At 39.0% G+C, this 19,390-nt stretch overlaps 2 protein-coding genes across 2 annotated transcripts in view; one reads left to right on the top strand and one right to left on the bottom strand.

Annotated features, from left to right (window-relative positions):
* nol6 (nucleolar protein 6 (RNA-associated)) overlaps nucleotides 1-19,390 on the top strand; it is a 65,216-nt gene that overhangs the window by 14,012 nt on the left and 31,814 nt on the right. Inside the window, exons 13-14 of the mRNA XM_034170065.1 lie at nucleotides 2,555-2,677; nucleotides 8,441-8,589. Coding sequence (XP_034025956.1) covers nucleotides 2,555-2,677; nucleotides 8,441-8,589 — 272 coding nt within the window. The remainder of the gene's footprint in view (nucleotides 1-2,554; nucleotides 2,678-8,440; nucleotides 8,590-19,390) is intronic.
* LOC117510379 (zinc finger BED domain-containing protein 1-like) lies at nucleotides 15,982-18,892 on the bottom strand. The gene is made up of 2 exons (XM_034170066.1): nucleotides 17,238-18,892; nucleotides 15,982-16,822 (listed from the first exon to the last, which is right to left on the bottom strand). The coding sequence occupies exons 1-2, from the start codon at nucleotides 18,729-18,731 to the stop codon at nucleotides 16,274-16,276; spliced, it is 2,043 nt and encodes a 680-aa protein (XP_034025957.1). The 5' UTR covers nucleotides 18,732-18,892; the 3' UTR covers nucleotides 15,982-16,273.

The following is a 19,390-nucleotide window of genomic DNA, read 5'->3' as shown; positions in this document are numbered from 1 at the left end:
TTTAACCAGATTTTGGAGTTCTTTAATTTCCACCATCAGTTTGTCTAGATTAGACATGTCTTTTGATATATGGTTTAATGAGGTCTTTATCTCCTCTATATCTTCCTCGAGTTTATCTGTTTTCCTGGGTGGTGCCATGCCAACTGTCGTGGCTCAGTATGGCCACTATTGATTACAAAAACAATTCTCACCAGTAGCCTCCACCACCACAGGTCCGGTAGCCGCACCCCAACCCTCCCCGTTGCTAACCTCGTTCACAGCCGCCCCAGCCACGGTTGTGGCTGGGGCGGCTCCATGAGTGTTTGTGTGCATGTGCACAACGCTACTCCTGCAGTATTCCCATACTTTTCCATGAAACTAAAATGTATCTGTTTACTTCTCCCTTATCTGCCATCTGTTGAGAAGCACAAGTTTTTCATAGGATTTATGATGCAGAGACAAAGGAGGCTTAAAATAAAATAAGAGTGTCATGCACCACAGTGGAAATCCCAATTACTACATATTGTACCCGGGTTTCCACTGTCACCTTTTGCAAAATATTACCCTGATCTGCACAAATTATATCCAGCTATTAACTGTTTTGGATGATGTCGCCAGACATCACAGATTTCTTAAATACGGTGCGTCCAGAAAATATTCACAGCACTTTACTTTTTCTACATTTTGTTAGGTTACAGTTTTATTCCAAAATGGATAAAAAAAATTGTTTCCTCAAAATTATACACACAGTACCTCATGATGACAATTGGAAAAAGTTTCTTTTAGATTTTTGCAAATTTATTAAAAATAAAAAACTAAGAAATCACATGTACATAAGTATTCACGGCCTTTACCATGAAGCTCAAAGTTGAGCTCAGGTGCATCCTTTTACCACTGATCATCCTTGAGATGTTTCTGTAGTTTAGTTGGAGTCCACCTGGGGTGAATTTAGTTGATTGGACATGATATGGAAAGACACACACCTGTTTACATATAAGGTCCCACAGTTGACAGTGCATGTCAGAGCACAAACCAAGCATATGGCATATGGCAGCCCACCTGAAGTTTGCCAAAAGCCACCTGCAGGACTATCAGACCATGAGAAACAAAATTCTCTGGTCTGGTGAGATGAAGATTGAACTCTTTGGCGTGATGTTTGGAGGAAACCAGGCAGCATCATGCTGTGGGGATGTTGGTCAGTGGCAGGAACTGGGAGACAAGTCAGGATTGAGGGAAAGATTAATGCAGCAATATACAGAGACATCCTGGATGAAAACCTGCTCCAGAGTGCTCTTGACCTCAGACTGGGGTGACTGTTCATCTTTCAGCAGGACAATGTCCCTAACTAAGCACACAGCCACGATATCGTGGAGTGGCTTCAGGACAACTCTGTGAATATCCTTGAGTGGCCCAGCCAGAGCTCAGACCTGAATCCAATTGAACATCTCTGGATAGATCTGAAAATGGCTGTGAACTGATGCTCTCCATCCAGCGTGATGGAGATTAAGAGGTTCTGCAAAGAGGAATCGGCAAAACTGCCCAAAGATAGGTGGACTAAGCTTGTGGCATCATATTCAAGAAGACTTGAGGCTGTAATTGCTGCCAAAGGTGCATCAACAAAGTATTGAGCAAAGAGTTTGAATACTTATGTACATGTGATTTCTTAGTTTTTTTTTTTTGATACATTTGTCAAAAAAAAGAAACTTTTTTCATATTGTTATTATGGGGTGTTGTGAGTAGAATTTTGAGGGGAAAAATGAATTTCATCCAATTTGGAATAAGGCTGTTACATAAAATAATGTGGAAAAAGTGAAGCACTGTGAATACTTTCCGGATGCACTGTAGGTTCAAAAATTTCCCAGTCACTCCGTGTTTTACCACATTATTTTTATCACCACTTACACCTGACACTGGGACACAATTTTTTTTATTTATTTATTTTGTAGCTGATAATGTAAACAGTCGGGTATCACACATTGGCGATGGGTGACATTCTTTTTTTTTCTTCTTCCCCCATAAATGAAGTTTGTGCAGCTTCATGGGTTACATTCACCCATTCCTGTTGATGGCAATGACTGCACTTTATTTTTTAATTAATAACTTTGTAGTGATGCATATATACTTTTACTGTAACTTCGCTGTTTAATAATTGGCACATAAGTTAGGAACTTCCTTCAAATGAAGGAAATTGAGATAAAACAGGACAGTACATGAAGGTATATAACTAAAGGTGTGCTTATTACTTTAAAAGTTTGTATTAAAGTAAGTGAATTCAATTCTGTGGAATGTTTGCATTTTGTCACTCCATTTATGAACTATGGTCATGTTATTGTGTACCAACCAAATTTATGTTCTGTAAGGTGTTTTGTTTTGTTTTTTCACTCACTAAACCTATAATGTAGATAGTCTTTCTTTGGAAATCTGTACATCTCGTAAGTGGTAAACTGAAGATTAATCTCTGTTGGTAATAATCACTGAACCAGTTCACAAGGAACTTAGAAAACAAAAGCTCATATCCCTGTGCATAATTGTTCGTGTTCCAGAAACTGAATTTGTCGAATGTGTGTTTTCACAGTGGTCAGTGGAGAGTGATGCCCCAAAACACAAAACTCAACCCCCTCTCTGTTTCGGTTTGCTCTTAAATCCAGAGCTGGCAGCTTCTGTGCTGGAAAGAGGTCCACCTGCAGATAGCCCCAAGGTAACATCTCCAGTCTCTTCTGTGTGTTTCATCTTTTATTTTTACAGTGAGTAGAATGAGGCCATTTTACATTATCATACATGAAAGCAATGCCAAAGTGCCAGAAAGGTGTCTGTTCATGTGTTTCACTGGTGAGTGTTAAACCCGTCTGTCTTGCATGAGTCCAGCATGACCTAATGTCATCATGAGGCATAACACACACACACACACACACACACAGATTTAAAGACTAAATTTAGAACTGTACAATTTGATCCATATAAAATATTTATTCCAAACATGTCAGACTGTAGTTGTGGAGTGCCAATTGTAGATAACAGTGCCACCTGGTGTTGACTTGGTGTGTTTGCTAAGAACTTGTCCCTACATGTAATAATGAACATATGACCTAACTTGAGATGAATTGTGAACTTAAACATTAAAAATGCATCTCCTATCTCATTTCATCATGAATATGAGCACAAATCCTTGAATGTGACTTGTCAGATGACCCACTGAACTCATGGATCAGTGGGTTATCTGGCAAGAAGAGCATGCACTGACTGCATGTTTGACTGGAACCACCAAATTTCTTTTCAGTGGTGACTTATTTTATGTGGTGGTCTGCAGTTTGTCAGAAAACTGAGTTGCATTAGTTGGGGTTTACAGTCATTTTCTTACACAATAAATATAAATTCATATTATTTATATTGTCATTTTCTAAGCAGTATGCTAACATATAACAAGGGTGTGTCTTCATGTGGTATCATGGGTTGTTAATCATAGAGAGTGAGTGTGTGTGTGAGAGTCAGGCATCCTGGACAGGGGGAGTCGTACAACCCCTGGCAAAAATTATGGAATCACCGGCCTTGGAGGATGTTCATTCAGTTGTTTAATTTTGTAGAAAAAAAGCAGATCACAGACATGACACAAAACTAAAGTCATTTCAAATGGCAACTTTCTGGCTTTAAGAAACACTATAAGAAATCAAGAAAAAAAATTGTGGCAGTCAGTAACGGTTACTTTTTTAGACAAAACAGAGGGAAAAAAATATGGACTCACTCAATTCTGAGGAAAAAATTGTGGAATCATGAAAAACAAAAGAACGCTCCAGCACATCACTAGTATTTTGTTGCACCACCTCTGGCTTTTATAACAGCTTGCAGTCCCTGAGGTATGGACTTAATGAGTGACAAACAGTACTCTTCATCAATCTGGCTCCAACTTTCTCTGATTGCTGTTGCCAGATAAGCTTTGCAGGTTGGAGCCTTGTCATGGACCATTTTCTTCAACTTCCACCAAAGATTTTCAATTGGATTAAGATCCGGACTATTTGCAGGCCATGACATTGACCCTATGTGTCTTTTTGCAAGAAATGTTTTCACAGTTTTTGCTCTATGGCAAGATGCATTATCATCTTGAAAAATTCATCATCCCCAAACATCCTTTCAATTGATGGGATAAGAAAAGTGTCCAAAATATAAATGTAAACTTGTGCATTTATTGATGATGTAATGACAGCCTTCTCCCCAGTGCCTTTACCTGACATGCAGCCCCATATCATCAATCACTGTGGAAATTTAAATGTTCTCTTCAGGCAGTCATCTTTATAAATCTCATTGGAATGGCACCAAACAAAAGTTCCAGCATCATCACCTTGCCCAATGCAGATTCGAGATTCATCACTGAATATGACTTTCATCCAGTCATCCACAGTCCACGATTGCTTTTCCTTAGCCCATTGTAACCTTTTTTCTGTTTAGGTGTTAATGATGGCTTTCGTTTAGCTTTTCTGTATGTAAATCCCATTTCCTTTAGGCGGTTTCTTACAGTTCGGTCACAGACGTTGACTCCAGTTTCCTCCCATTCGTTCATTTGTTTTGTTGTGCATTTTTGATTTTTGAGACATATTGCTTTAAGTTTTCTGTCTTGACACTTTGATGTCTTCCTTGGTCTACCAGTAAGTTTGCCTTTAACAATCTTCCCATGTTGTTTGTATTTGGTCCAGAGTTTAGACACAGCTGACTGTGAACAACCAACATCTTTTGCAACATTGCGTGATGATTTACCCTCTTTTAAGAGTTTGATAATCCTCTCCTTTGTTTCAATTGACATCTCTCGTGTTGGAGCCATGATTCATGTCAGTCCACTTGGTGCAACAGGTCTCCAAGGTGTGATCACTCCTTTTTAGATGCAGACTAACGAGCAGATCTGATTTGATGCAGGTGTTAGTTTTGGGAATGAAAATTTACAGGGTGATTCCATAATTTATTCCTCAGAATTGAGTGAGTCCATATTTTTTTCCCTCTGCTTGGTCTAAAAAAGTAACCGTTACTGACTGCCACAATTATTTTTCCTGATTTCTTATAGTGTTTCTTAAAGCCAGAAAGTTGCCATTTGAAATGACTTTAGTTTTGTGTCATGTCTGTGATCTGCTTTTTTTTCTACAAAATTAAACAACTGAATGAACATCCTCCGAGGCCAGTGATTCCATAATTATTGCCAGGGGTTGTATTAGCAGGAGGTGGTAAAATCACAAGTCAGAATTTCAATACATCCACTTGGGAAATGATTCACAATATTAATACCAGCATTTTGGCATCAAAATTAATCCTATATCTTGAAAATAACCCCCACCCCTTGAATGTAACAAAGCATGGTCTATTTTCAATTATCTGGCTATTCCGCTATGTGTAAAGTTTGTCCATGCTCTTCAAAAACTTTATAAACATAATTCTTTCACAAAGGTTTTATTTCAGTAACACTGTGTGAATAACAGAACTTAGGAGGAGGCCATGCTCTTCAAAAACATAAACCATTGTCAAAGGTTTTATCAAATTCTTTAGCCTGAGATCTTGTTTTTGGCTTGGCCATGACACTTGATTTACTCCAACTTGCCATGCTGTGACTTGAAATTACATGTGTAATTGCATGATCACTGTAATAATATCAGTACTGTGTAGCTTTTGTGACTTCTCTAAAACAAGTACTACCAAGTCAGGAGCATTATATATCATAAACTTGAATGTTGTGTTCAATGCAGGGTTCATCAAAACTAATAATGAAGTCAAAACAATTACATTCTGATATTTCGAAAGATGTTACAATTACAGTATATATTGCAGTTTTCTTTTTTGCATGGGGTGGGGTTTTTTTTGTCATGGTAGACACCCACTTCCTATATGAAATATCTCCCAAATTACACAATGCACAATCTCTGAAGTGGATGTAAGCATATTTGAAAAAAATATATATTTTCTACCATTACCACCTCCTGCTAATTTAGGGAAAAGCATTGGCACCTGTGGGGGACTGTGCAGATTTCTAATTTGATTTTGTGTTTAATCACTGAAAATTTAATCGCTGATCACTGTTTGCCAACAATATAGTGTGGATGACAATTCTATATTCTGGGCCCAAATATTAAAATTACCGAAATGCTGTTTTACTTGTTGGGTGGAGTACTGTTGCTTCTGGAGCACATCAAGCATAGTATTAAAAAAAACAGTACTTAATGTGTACCATAAATACATTATTTGAACTGACATTTGGATCTTTTATTTGGAACATGTAGTAGATAAAACACTCAAGCACAGACCACGTAGACATAAAATGAAGTCTGACTGTTAACAAGAAATGTTAAATACTCATGCACACTGCCCCCTATTTGTAAGGTTAAATATCGCCCACGGGTACAGTGACTGCTTTGAGCAGTGAACCAAATTTCTGGAGTCAAAAACTGCTTGTAACACACATCCTCACCCTACCTAGAATATAGAAAGAACTGATCCTGTATGCATGATCACATTCACTGATGTATACCAAAATCTACTGGTGTGTTTCATTTGAAATTCAGGTGTGTTCTCCAACAAAAACAGGGTCTGGACCCCGACCCATATGCGATAATATTTTCAATGTGACCACCCTATCAGCAGAAATGTGATGAGCCTGTCATGATTATCATTTTCTCCTTGTTTAAGACACAAATTTTATCTTCACACTCTGAATCCAGCAAACCAGTCAAAACTCAGTGATTTATTGCTTTGTGTTATTTGATTTAGTATAGCTTGCACAGAGGACATACTTGGTGACTTTTTCTCCTAAATACTGAATTGTTACGAGACGCACACAAACTGTGGGCGCAATAAGGACATGACGTCTGTGGAAGAACCTCATTAACACATCTGCAGCCTGCAGCAAAGGCAGTTGGGGTCAGTTATGAACATGTTAAATTACTGCAGTGTCCTTGTTTTCAGTTTATCTGTGTGTGCGCAGTTGTGCACAGGGTTTGCCTTTTAGAATAAATAGTTGTGTGCCTTAAGGGCACCAAAATCTGAAAAGTTTGGTGCCCCTCAGAAAAGATTGGTACCAAACCTACCGCTACGCAGCATAGCGGCAAAGCAACTAGGAGGGTCTGGGGCATGCCCCCCACAAAATTTTGATATAAAAGGATGCAAATTGTGCATTCTGGTGATATCTGGGGCAGATTTGGGGTGAAATTATGGAAGAACAAAAAACGAAAGAGATCCGCACAGCCAGTTAGCTCCCAAACAAGCCTTTAATAACACACCAAAGGTGACGTTTCGGGCCTCGCCCTTCATCAGACAGGATGAAATTATGGAAGGGAATTTTAGTGTTTTTGGAGTAATATTTTCTGAAATTTTGAAATTTTCTAACCTTGTCAGAAGCTGAGATGACCCCATGCCAATATGCACAGGCAGATTGGCATGGGGTCATCTCAGCTACCAATGTTTTATTAAACATCCAGCCCATTAACAATCATGGCTGCCATGAGTGTTGATTAAACTTGTTGTGATTACAGAAAATCTATTAGCAGTCATCATGGTCATCTGCCATTCTCTGCAGCACTTCAAGGTGTTCTTCCTCAGAATCAGAATTAAGCTCAGAATCTAAGGCAGCTCTTCCCTCAAAAACTGTCATAATTGTGTTTATAAACCAGTCACCATTTGCTTTTATTATACATCTGTGTAGTTAATAAATAAAATAATCTTCACGGATGATTTGCTCGCGCGCGCACGTAGAGAAATATAAAAAACTCTCCGCTGGCTGCTGTTCGCTCTTCCCTCAAAAACGCTCCATTTGATCTGTGTATAATAAAACGCGGCATTACAAACAGAGAAGAACATTTTTTGATGACGTTTTGTGTATGTGTCGGTCTCAAAGTCAAATTCTGCGCAAATTTTGTCCACATTTGATAGATTTCTGTACAGTTATGAAATAAAAAAGGTGGATTCCAGTCGGGAATGCAAGTCTAAAGAGTTGTGTGCCCGCCCCCAAAGTAGGGTGCCACGGGTTCCCGGGTAACCGCTAAAATCAAACCCTGGTTGTGCACCCATCGTGGGTGTGAACACTGACAATCCACCACCAATCAGGGTTTTTTTTTTTCTAGGTCGATGAGTCTACCTTCACCACAGTCATATTCTAGGGAGTCTAACAAACGATGTTTCCTCAGAACTCATGGTGAATGAGGAAGATAGAAACACCCACACACAAACTCACATGACCATCCAAAGTAAAGAAGGCCCCTGCACACACTGTGGGGAGGGAAGAGCTAGGGCTACTTTTGCTAGTAGTAAAATGTCCTGAAAAAATCTTGAGACTGAAGCACTGTTGGTTCAGAACAGCTAACTCACATACGTTTTGTGTGGTCGTCTCCCACACAAAAAGTATCATCATGGTGCCAAAGGAGCAGCCTTTTTTTAACTTGTAGAAAGATGGATATTTTTAACATTTACAAGCGCTTTTTTTTTTCTCTCTCTCTAGGCAGCCGAGTTTCGCCAGCTGTGGGGCTCGCGCTCTGAGCTGCGCCGTTTCCAGGACGGTGCAATCACTGAGGCTGTGCTCTGGGATGGAGAGAGCGCATTCCAGAAACGATTAGTCCCCAAACAGATCATCACTCACCTGCTACAGCTGTATGTATGTTTTCTGTGCTTACCAAGAGACAAAATGGGTATTTTGTTGAGGCTTGTATGCATTAGGGTTGGCCAGAATGAACCATGCAGAGGCTAGAAATTCAATGGTGAGCCAGAGGAATATGTCTGGGCAGATACTGTGCTGCAGGGCTCAGAGCAAACCCTGTGACGCACAACTCGGCTTTTAATTTTCTTGCCGACCACAGAAAAAAAAAAAAAAAAGGTATCTTGAGTATTTTCCTGTTAATCTAAAATGTACCTAGGGCTCTGGGGGGGGGGGGGGGGGGGAACGAAAAACAAACGAAAACATTTCCTGACTGGTGGTGAGGACTCGGCTGCTCCAAATACGGCCTGATGACAAGTAGGTGGGAAAATCACCTAACATGAAAATGTGGAAAACGTGAAGCGCTGTGAATACTCTCTGGATACACTGTACGGCTAGTCATTGGCAATGCAATTTTTGGGAGTATGGCTCACCAGATTATATTTCACTGTTCTGTGGGCGATCCCTGAAACCACATGGGTATGGAATGCATGTGATTTTTATTATGCAGCCATAACCTGTAGTAGCTGAAAATAAGCACATAGTTATACATTTACAGTGTTTCACTAGGATCTGACAAGTGAGTGGTGCAGTTCAACTGAAATCCTGAAAATGTACTAGTCGAGGTGCTTGCCACCCCCAACACACACAAACATAGTGATTAAAATCTGGATGGGACCAGTAAATTTGAAAGTGGCTAAATCCTTGGGAAAGTGGACAAAATCCCAAAGTACATGAGTTACAGGAAAGCCACTTAAGATGTTTGGGCATGCTTGGTCACTGCATATAACATCTGTTTTCACCAAGTGTTTACACACTTATGTTAACTTCATTTTGCAATTTATTGTAGCTCAGTGTTTCCCAAACCTGATTTGCTGCACATTTTGTATTTGTCCCTGAACTAATCAGAGAAGACAGCTCAGTCAGATGTGTTCAGCTAATCAACAGCTCTGATTAGCTCAGGGACAAATACAAAATGTGCAGCACTGCCACCAAGCTGAACCTGTTCAAGTTATTATGCAAATTTGGCTGGACAATGAATTCTTGCATTTAATCACGATTTAAGAATAGGACAATATCTGTCATTTCATGATTTGTTTTGGGGGGGCAGCAGCATTTTTAATCAGTGTTGACATTTGCACAGTCAAGGCAGAGTGACTTGTCTGTTTACAACAAACAGTCTTTGATAGTAACACTATCTTGTACAGTGCTCACAACATGCTGTGGCATACAAGCAAGTGCTAAGCAGACCAGCTCCAGGCTAAAGCAGTCTATCAGTAACAAGTGTGTCTTCCTGTCCAGTAAATGTTGAAACCTGGATTTATAGTGGAGTGGTTAAGGCAGAAATCGTTCAGTTTTTGAAGAAAGCATGAAACTTGGCACAGTGATACTACAGGACCTAGGGATCATGAAAAAAATAGACCCCCAAAAAATCACGCCCCCTGGTGGCTGCAATATTGGATTAAAAAATGGCCATTATTTTCAACATATTTTTGCCATTTACTTTTAGATTAAGGCAGATAAAAGCACAATTCCAAAATATTTACCCATGTTTTTGGGGTCATGGAATCCAGTGGACTCATTTTCAACTTTGTGAGATGGAGGCCATATTGGATTCCAAGATGGCCACCATTAAAATAAAGATTATGAAAAATATCAGTCCTCTGTAAAGATGGAAGCGTAATTGTAAAAGTTACCCATAAGTAATGAGGAATCCAGTTAACCTATTACATTAATTGCCTGATGCCGGCCATATTGGATTCCAAAATGGCTGCAATTAAAATTAAGTATTGATTATCTCTGCTATTTTAGTGACAAATTCAAAATTCAAGCCTCAGGCCTTTGTATCTATGAAGTAGTGATTGCAATAGTTTCATTCACAATTCATCTACTAGATGTTTTTCATACTGGATTTCAAGATGGCTGCCATATTTCACTCTATTGTCAAAATATTTTTCTTCTATTTTTCCATGCATCCTACTTAGCATACAGTGCCATATATGTTGAGTATACATCAGAGAATTACCTTTCAAATTAAGTAACTGGTAATAAAGATCTATGTTTAAATCCTGGAGGTAGAAATCTAGTTCAAACATGTCCATGCACTATGGCAACTTTAAAGGTAAAATAGATGGGTGGGCTGCCAAATGAATATAAACAAGGCCAAAAGATATGGTTCGTATTAGCCATATCCAGCTAATGCCAGTTCCACATTTCAGTTGAATTATTTTAGCCATAGTGGAATAATCTGTATCGCTCCTGGGATACTTCATTATAAAGTGTGTTATTTACAAGGAATTACCTGCACAAACTGATATTATTGACCCAAATTTATAAAAAAAAAATAAAAAAATTAAGATTATAACAAACAGCTGATTTATTATAATTAAACATGTGTAGATCTGTAACAGAACAAAACAGATTATTTAAAAAGCACAATGCAAAAACTGGAGATTTTTATGCTGTCTTTGTTACAGCAAACTTGAATATTCAGTTTTTTGTTTTTTTTTTTCAAACAGAATGATTTAAAGTTGCATCAGTAAATGTTTAGTGCTTTAAAAACATATATGAACGTTTTTGTCCATTTCAATTCAATTTCAGTTTCAATTTAATAGATAGATTGGTCATAACCAATTCCATGGTATGGAGCACAAACAAAAACAAATTCATACTTTGGCAAAAGGAAAACACTAGAAATCAAAATTCAATACAAATCCAGAACCCCTTTCAAATAGGCACCAAGTTTACAAATTATTTTCCTGTTTTCAGATTGAAACAGTAACACAAACTTATGTTTAGACGGACACTCTCTATAAAAAGCAGGAATATATTTTTCTCTTAGTCTCTTGACCTCATGATGTGTACAAACAAACAAGACATGGAATTCATCTCCCACAGAACCGCTATTACAAAGGTTACAAGTCCTCAGTGATCTGTCCAGGCCTTTGTATCTGCCAGTGACCTTGGGAATCCTAGTGTTATTAGTTCTCAGGTTACAAATGGCCTGCCTATATTTGAGGTTTTCACACAATAGGTACTTTTCTAATTTGAATTATTTTTTTAGTTCAACGTAAACGTCACACGATGTCATTTCCCGTAATTGGCTTTTCCATTTTTGTACATACTGGTCCTTTAAAATCCGTTCCACAGTTAACTTAAGCCACTGAACACTACTAAAAGACTGTGAGGACCACACGTAGGACAGACCACATTCATCCAGGGTGTTCTTAACCTCCTGCAGCCACGTGGACATGAAAACACCCTCACAGAACTGTTGGTACAAATATTGATACATATGTTGTACTAGTTTGTTATTATTTACTATCAATCTCCCCCAATACCCAATAATTCTCTTTTTTACAGCTATGTGGATGGGGAATCTGCCGAGCTCACCATAAACCAAGTTGTTGCATGTAGATATTCTAACTTTCAGAATGTATTTAAGAAATCGAATGTGCATTTTTTCTAAAATATCAAATTTTCCATAACCCCAAACTTCACATGCATATAACATAACTGGCATTACTAACTTGTCAAATAAATCAAGGGTGACATCTAGTGGCAATTTGAGGTTTCTACATTTCGTAAGCAAAGCAAACATTGCCCTTGAGGCAGAATCATGCAACTCTTTGATGGCCAACTTAAATGATCCATTATAATTTAAAGTCAGTCCCAGGTATTTGAAACAATGTACAATTTCCAAATTATTTCCATTACACATAAAACTGAGATTTTTATTATTAGTTTTTCTGTTGCCAAATACTGTTGTTTTTGTTTTGTTGCTATTCATTTTTAACCTCCACTTGTTACAATACTCACACATATGATCAATGGCTTTTTATAGCCCTGCTTTTGATGTAGCCATAACAATAGTGTCGTCATTAATTTTTTCTTTAACTAATTTGTTCCATAATGCATTGCGCCATACTGTGTCAAAAGCCTTGCTGTAATCTATAAAAACACAGTACAACCTCTTTCTCTTAAAGCAAAACAAATCAATGACTTGTTTCAGTAAGAAAATATGATCAACAGTGGAGTAATTTTTTCTAAACCCTGCCTGGTTTTTCTTCAAGACAGAAGTATTTTCACAAGAATTATACAGTCGATCATTAAGCACATTTGTAAATAATTTTCCAAGACAACTCAACAATGTAATTCCTCTGTAATTGTTGCAATTGTTTTCATCCCCCTTCTTTTTATATATAGGAACAATTAGGCCCAAAAGCCAATCTTCAGGAACAATGCCAGTTTTCAAAATCATATTAAATAAAGTAACATAAATAGGCACAAATATATCCATTGTACTTTTTATATATTCATTGATTACTCTATCTACTCCAGCTGCCTTTCCTGTCTTCAATTTTTGTATTGCCTTTTTAATTTCATCCTCAGTAAAATCTTTAATATACTATTGTCAACTGTATCACAATCGATGTCAGTCTGTGAAATCCATTGTACTTTTTATATATTCATTGATTACTCTATCTACTCCAGCTGCCTTTCCTGTCTTCAATTTTTGTATTGCCTTTTTAATTTCATCCTCAGTAAAATCTTTAATATACTATTGTCAACTGTATCACAATCGATGTCAGTCTGTGAAATTATTTACTGATTCAGTTTGATCAGATGACTCTTTAAAGTATTCAAACAAGGCCTCAATTGGAATGGGGCATTGTTTCCTATTTTTATCCCCTTGGTTAAGTTTCTTCCAGAAAAGACTAGGGTTTTTGGATTTAAGAGACACAAGGTCATTGTTAAATTGCCTTGAATAACTACTTCGAGCTTTATTTAAAATTGCTCTATATTGTTTACATTTATGTTTTAGGAATTGTGAGCTCTGCAAAGTGTTGTGCTTAAGATGTGCTCTTTTAGCTCTTCGATAGTGTCTTATTTGCTTACACTCTGTTAAACCATTTTGCCTTTACCTGGTTAGTATATTTCTTTTTTGACTTCACTTTTAGTTTAAATGTTTGTTTTGCACTATTAATCATTATTTCACATATACTTTTTACTATTCCATTCACTGACATATGTTTCATATTATGTGACAAATCATTGACTCTATATAAGTCAGCCAAATGTCCAGCAAGTTTATTAAAAGTTGCCCTGCTGGCATGTGTCTGATCAGTGTCAGAAGCTTATCCATCGTAACACTCCCCATTGCATTTGCACAGCTGGGTGCAAGTATTTTTAGATAGATATTTAAGATAAGCATTATTAAGTAAACAAGAGATAAAGAATTTAAATAGGATTTGAAGTTGCACTTTTGCTTTGGAAATTTAGCACTGTCTTAACTGTAATCTCTGATGTATTGGGCAGCTTGGCAGCATAAAACAGTGCCATAGCATCCATATAGGTGTTTTTATTATTACATAACACTGGTATAAGAACCTCAAGACCCTTTGAGGTTGACTTTCATTGATATTTACTGATTTTAGAACCAAAAATACTAAACTTTGATCAACTTCTTTCCCTGCATTACTGTCATTTTTAAGATAACCAAAGAAAAGTAAAAAACAAGGCAGCCATCTTGAAATTCAATATGGCTGCCATATGACTAGATTCAGAACTTCATTGAAATATACCCCGATATTGAAAACAGTGATAGATGCTGTAATTACTGTCCTTTGCATATCATAAATTGAAATAATATAAAAAATTGGTCAATTTCAGTGGTCATTTTAAAATTCAATATGGCAGCCACCAGGGGGCACAATTTTTTGAGGTCTATTTTTTTTCATGATCCTTAGGTTCCATAGTATCCCTGTGCAAAGTTTCATGCTTTCTTCAAAAACTGAACGATTCTTGTGAAAAGTTGGCCTTAACCGCTCTACTATTAATCACACTTCATAATAATCGATGACAACTGCGCGTTCCTGAACGATTTTATTCGCAAATGGACTGGGCCCGCTCCCCACCCAACTGCTACACTGGAGTTTCTTGACTCTTAAGTGAACCCTAATCTATATTATACTATATAACGTCTGAGTGTATCCTTGTCATTTAATTGGTGCTTTGTATGTCACGTGACATGGATTATTTGTCCCATTTTTGTTGCGGTGCATTTAGTGTGCAAATTGGTTCTATTTACCGTGCAAATTTGGTTCCATACATTTTATACTATTGCACGCTGCGACCACCACCCACCAGTTGAATCGCCTTGTTGAATGGTACATTCCATCTTTCACCTCATGAAATATTCATACCATTGAACTCATAAACTTTCATTATTTGTATAATAGCCAAGTGGCCTCTGTGTGTGTGCATATTGCTTTGATCATGCAGAAACTGGGGAGAGCTGACATTTGCTGTTTTGTATGCTTATGGTCAAGGATGAATGCTACGAAAATGGAAAGTTGATCGGACAAATACTGTTGGATAAATTAGCAATTTTAGCTAACCAGTAAACAATGGATGCTGTGCTGCAATGCATCATGGGAGTTTGGGCTTTTAAATGTTATTGTGGTTCATGTTAGTTTAACAGTGTTGTTGGTATTACTGATTTATTGCATTTCTTTAGTTCAGTTGGTTTAGTCATTTTAGTTAGTTTGGATTTGTTGCTGGTATCATAAGTGAGAAGTGTATTGTGTTTGTCTTCCACCACCATCTGTGTTTGTGTCTAAAATTAGAAGCACCTGCTTGTGGCAGAATATGGAGAAAACAAAAACTCTGCGTGCATGTAACTTCGATCACTGAGAAACTGAGAAGAGCTGACATTTGCCATTTGGTATGCACATGTATTTTGGGTCAAGGATGAATGTTGCCAAAACAGAACATTGATGGGATTAATATTTTTGGACAAGCTATGGATATTAGCTAACATTGCTAACTACATTCTGGACTCGCATGCTGTTCTAGCAGCGGGTGGTAAATCAGCTATAGCTATATTAAAAGCATGAGTACGTACGTGCGTGCTTTTATTTAGTAAGTTCAATGCAAGTACATAATATAATTGTAAATATGTTTAAAAAAAAATACAGGGATAACACAAAGTGAAAACACTTATTTACATTGTGGTCCATTTAAAAATCTAATGACAAAATCGAAGTAATAAAATAATAATAATACTGATAATAATTGTGTGTATACGACAACAAGAACCTAAACAATTTATAAATACATTAAGACAGTAAATTAACAAAAACTATGCAATTAACAGGAAATAAAAGGGTTGAGTTCTTCTAAAAGTTGTTGAGGTCTAAGGTTCTAAAAACATTCTGGACTCATGCCTTTCCAACTCATTATAGAAACTTTGCATAATTTATTACCACCCTTGAAAAATGTCATTTATCTATTTTATAAACACTACCCAATCTAGAGCCCATGGATCCCCACAGGCAACACTCTAGTTATATTTATTTCCAGGGAAATGTTTAAATGTAGTGCTGGTTATGGACTTCAGCTTCTATTGAGAAGAACATTGTCAGCTTTGAGCAATGGAACCAGTAGTTAAAACAATTTAAGCTCAACGGCACAAGGCATTCTATTGGAACCTTGTTGTTGTGTCCCACCCCTTCTGACTCTATTCCAATTCAGTCATTCACTTAGAGTAACCTGCACGCTGTTCAACCGTGTTACGGCCCATGTTCTACATATTTGAATTGGAGATCGGCGTTCTTCTGCATCCTGTCAGGCTGTACATTATGCATTTCTATTAAGAAAGATCATCATGTCAACATGCTCTGGGCTCAGTCTTGTACGTAGTGTGGCAAAGGTTTGTCCAGCCTCTGACAACAAACACGGCAGTGACACTCCAGGTATGCACAGGTAGTATTTTGCCAGAGTGGCCAGTCTGGGAAATCTTGGGCCATTTACCCTCCACCAATCAAGAGGGTTAACTTCTAACGAAGGTGAAATGTCTCTCAAATAGTAATCTACTTGAGCCTCGGAGTCTGTGCCATAAGAGGAACTGTAGTTGTCTCCAAGGAGCAACATCATGGTATTTTTGGTGTCACCCCTGATTTGTGATGGCATCACAACATGGCTAACATCGGGCGTGATCAGCATCTCTTGCTTTTCATCTTTGGTGCCCACAATTGCAGTTACCATGTCCAATTTGGAAACCAGTTCATGCAGTTTAACCTTTGCAGCCAGTCTCCCTGATGGTGTCAAGAAGCTGAGATGTTTGTGACGAGGGTCCAGCATCGACGCAATCAGTGCTGGTTTGGAGGCCAGGTGATTTGAGTCAACCTGTCAAAAGGGAAAAGAAATGAATATGTGGAGTAGTAAGAAAATGGCCTGCAAATGCAAAATAATTGTTTTGCTAATTGTCATTCATAAAACTAACACTGTAAGTTTCTGCAGTGAAGGGTCTTTAAATTAAATGTTTGTGTTATGAACAGTCATAGAAATAAGCATTGTATTGTCATCTTGAAAATCATTAATACAATTGTTAAATTCTCAACAGCGACACTGTGTCATCTATTGATGACTCATTTAAATAATTAACAGATTTGTCACTTGCTAGTTTCATCCTTGGCAGAGAATGTGTGCCTTAACATTCATCTGAATGAATCGTCTTACTTTTAAGGACACATTCTACTAATGTTATGTCCTAACATTTTATTTGATGCTCCATTTGATAATGTTTACATTTAATGCGTACCTCCATGTGATTTTTAAGTGACTTCTGAACTCTCAGCTTGAAGTTGACGACTTGTTCGACATCATGTTCTTTTGGCACAAGGTGAGTTTGAATGAGGCTGAACGAGATTGGATAGATGTTTGAGATGGACACCGTATCGGCAGCTATGACTGTTATCGCTCCTTTCAGAGTTGCCAGCACAGGTGTGAAGTTTTCAATAACTTGCCAGTAATCATCTTCAATCTCAAGCATTTGCGCTTCATGTCTGTTGGTGACCATGCGGTCAGACAGCACAGCTTTAATCGCCCATCGTTGCTCAAGCAGCCGTTCAAACATGTCGTAAATCGTGTCCCACCTGCCTTTGCTGGACTTGATGAGCTTGTGCTGTGGCAGGCACATGTGGGCCTGCTTCATCACCAGAGCCTCGCTTGCCAACATGTTGTGGTTGAAGTGTTCCACTAGTTTACCTGCAGCAACAATGACCCTGAGCAAGTCATCACTCAGCCCATCGCTGACAGCCAACTGCAAGGTCCTGGCGAAACAAGTAGCATAGTCCCAGGGGACCTGGGTGCAGGTGTGGAGCTGCATAATGTCATGCATGTAGTTGTGAACACATGCAGTCACTTTCCCAGCAATACCCCACATCTCCACGGTGTTGAGCAGGGACTCTGTGAAGACAGCAGCCTCTGTGTGGCCATCAACTGACACTTTGTGTGTCTGCAGCACAGCCGTCACCCCCTGCCACTCCTCGGTAATGAAGGCGCATGACACTGTAATGTAGGACTGAGATGGGAGCACAGACCAGCAGTCAGCGCTGAGGGCCAGTTTCTCAGCGGTTCCCACTTTCACACTGAGCTCCGCGATCTTCTCTTGAAAGTGGCTCTCAATGAGACGAGTGATGTCACCCACCGATGGCATTTTATAATTATGCACAGTGTAGCTGAGCAGCTCCCGGAAGCCATCACCGTCCACCACGGTGATGGGAAGCATGTCCTTCTCTATCATCCTGGAGATGAGCTCCGTCACCTCCGCGTGGGTGGCCAGGCCTTCGTGGGGCATGGTGTAGGGGTGCTTGTTTTTGATGTGGTACATCATGCTGGTGGTGCTGCTCCTGTACTTCAGCTTGGTGTCGCACATGGTGCAGTGCGCCTCGTCGTTCACCCTGACGAAGATGTCCCACACGGAGCTCCGCTTCAGGCGCCTCTTCTCCCCGCAGTCGGAGACGCGCTGCTCGGCGGGGGGCGGCGCGCTAACGGCCGGGAGCATGTTAGCCACCTGCAGGAGGTCCGGGTTGGCGCCCGGGCTCTCCTCCTCCTCCGGGCACGGAGCCGAGAAGAGCGGAGGCTTCTCGTCGTCCTCAGCCGGGTGCCTGCTCATGTGGTAAATCATGGAGCTGGTGGCTCTACCGCAGTATTTCAGCTTAGCGTCGCATTTCATGCAGCGCACGAAGTCCCCTTCTTGTTGGAAGCAGCCCCACACGGAGCTCCGCTTCCTCCGCGTCCGCTTCATCTTCATGATTCCGCACAGCTCCAGCTTTAGCGCGACACCGAGAGCTGCAAGAAGCAGCGACTCACGGGAATCTGTGAGGAAAGTGAGAGAAAAACCTGCTTAAACGGCTTCACCGCGGAATCCCACAACAAAAAAAGACGTTTGGAAGACGAATCCATAAATCCAGCTCGGATTTATTTGTTTGCGGTTAGTCTTCTTCTTTTCTGTTAAATGGTTAGCGTTAATGTACGCAAAGGTGCAGTATCGCCACCTAGTGTGCGTTAAACCACACGACCGTAGTAATAAGAATCAGAAGAAATAAAAATAAAATCCTTTGTGCGAAAGTGATGTTAAAACTTTAAATGAAGTGAGGATCATGTAGAGTCAATACCCAGGAGTGTTCTCTTGGTTTTGCAGTGGGTCACTGTGATCAGTGGTTTGTGTACGTTTGTGCACTGTGTGTAAGATAACTTACGAGGTTGTTTGCAGTGGTAATGTATTACATTTTTTATAGCATGACATGACATTAATCCGAGCTGGATTTATGGATTCATCTTATAAATATCCACATTGTGGACAATAAATGTGTGTTAACAAGTAATTGAACAGGTGTACCTAATAAAGTGGCCAGTGCATGTATGTTCCCATATTTTGCAAGTTGTGCTGGCTCCTGTATTTGATACCAT

The sequence above is a fragment of the Thalassophryne amazonica genome, chromosome 5 (assembly GCF_902500255.1).
Source record: "Thalassophryne amazonica chromosome 5, fThaAma1.1, whole genome shotgun sequence".
NCBI lineage: Eukaryota > Metazoa > Chordata > Actinopteri > Batrachoidiformes > Batrachoididae > Thalassophryne > Thalassophryne amazonica.
The sequence above is the reverse complement of the archived record's forward strand: the minus strand, read 5'-3'. Positions and strand labels throughout refer to the sequence as shown.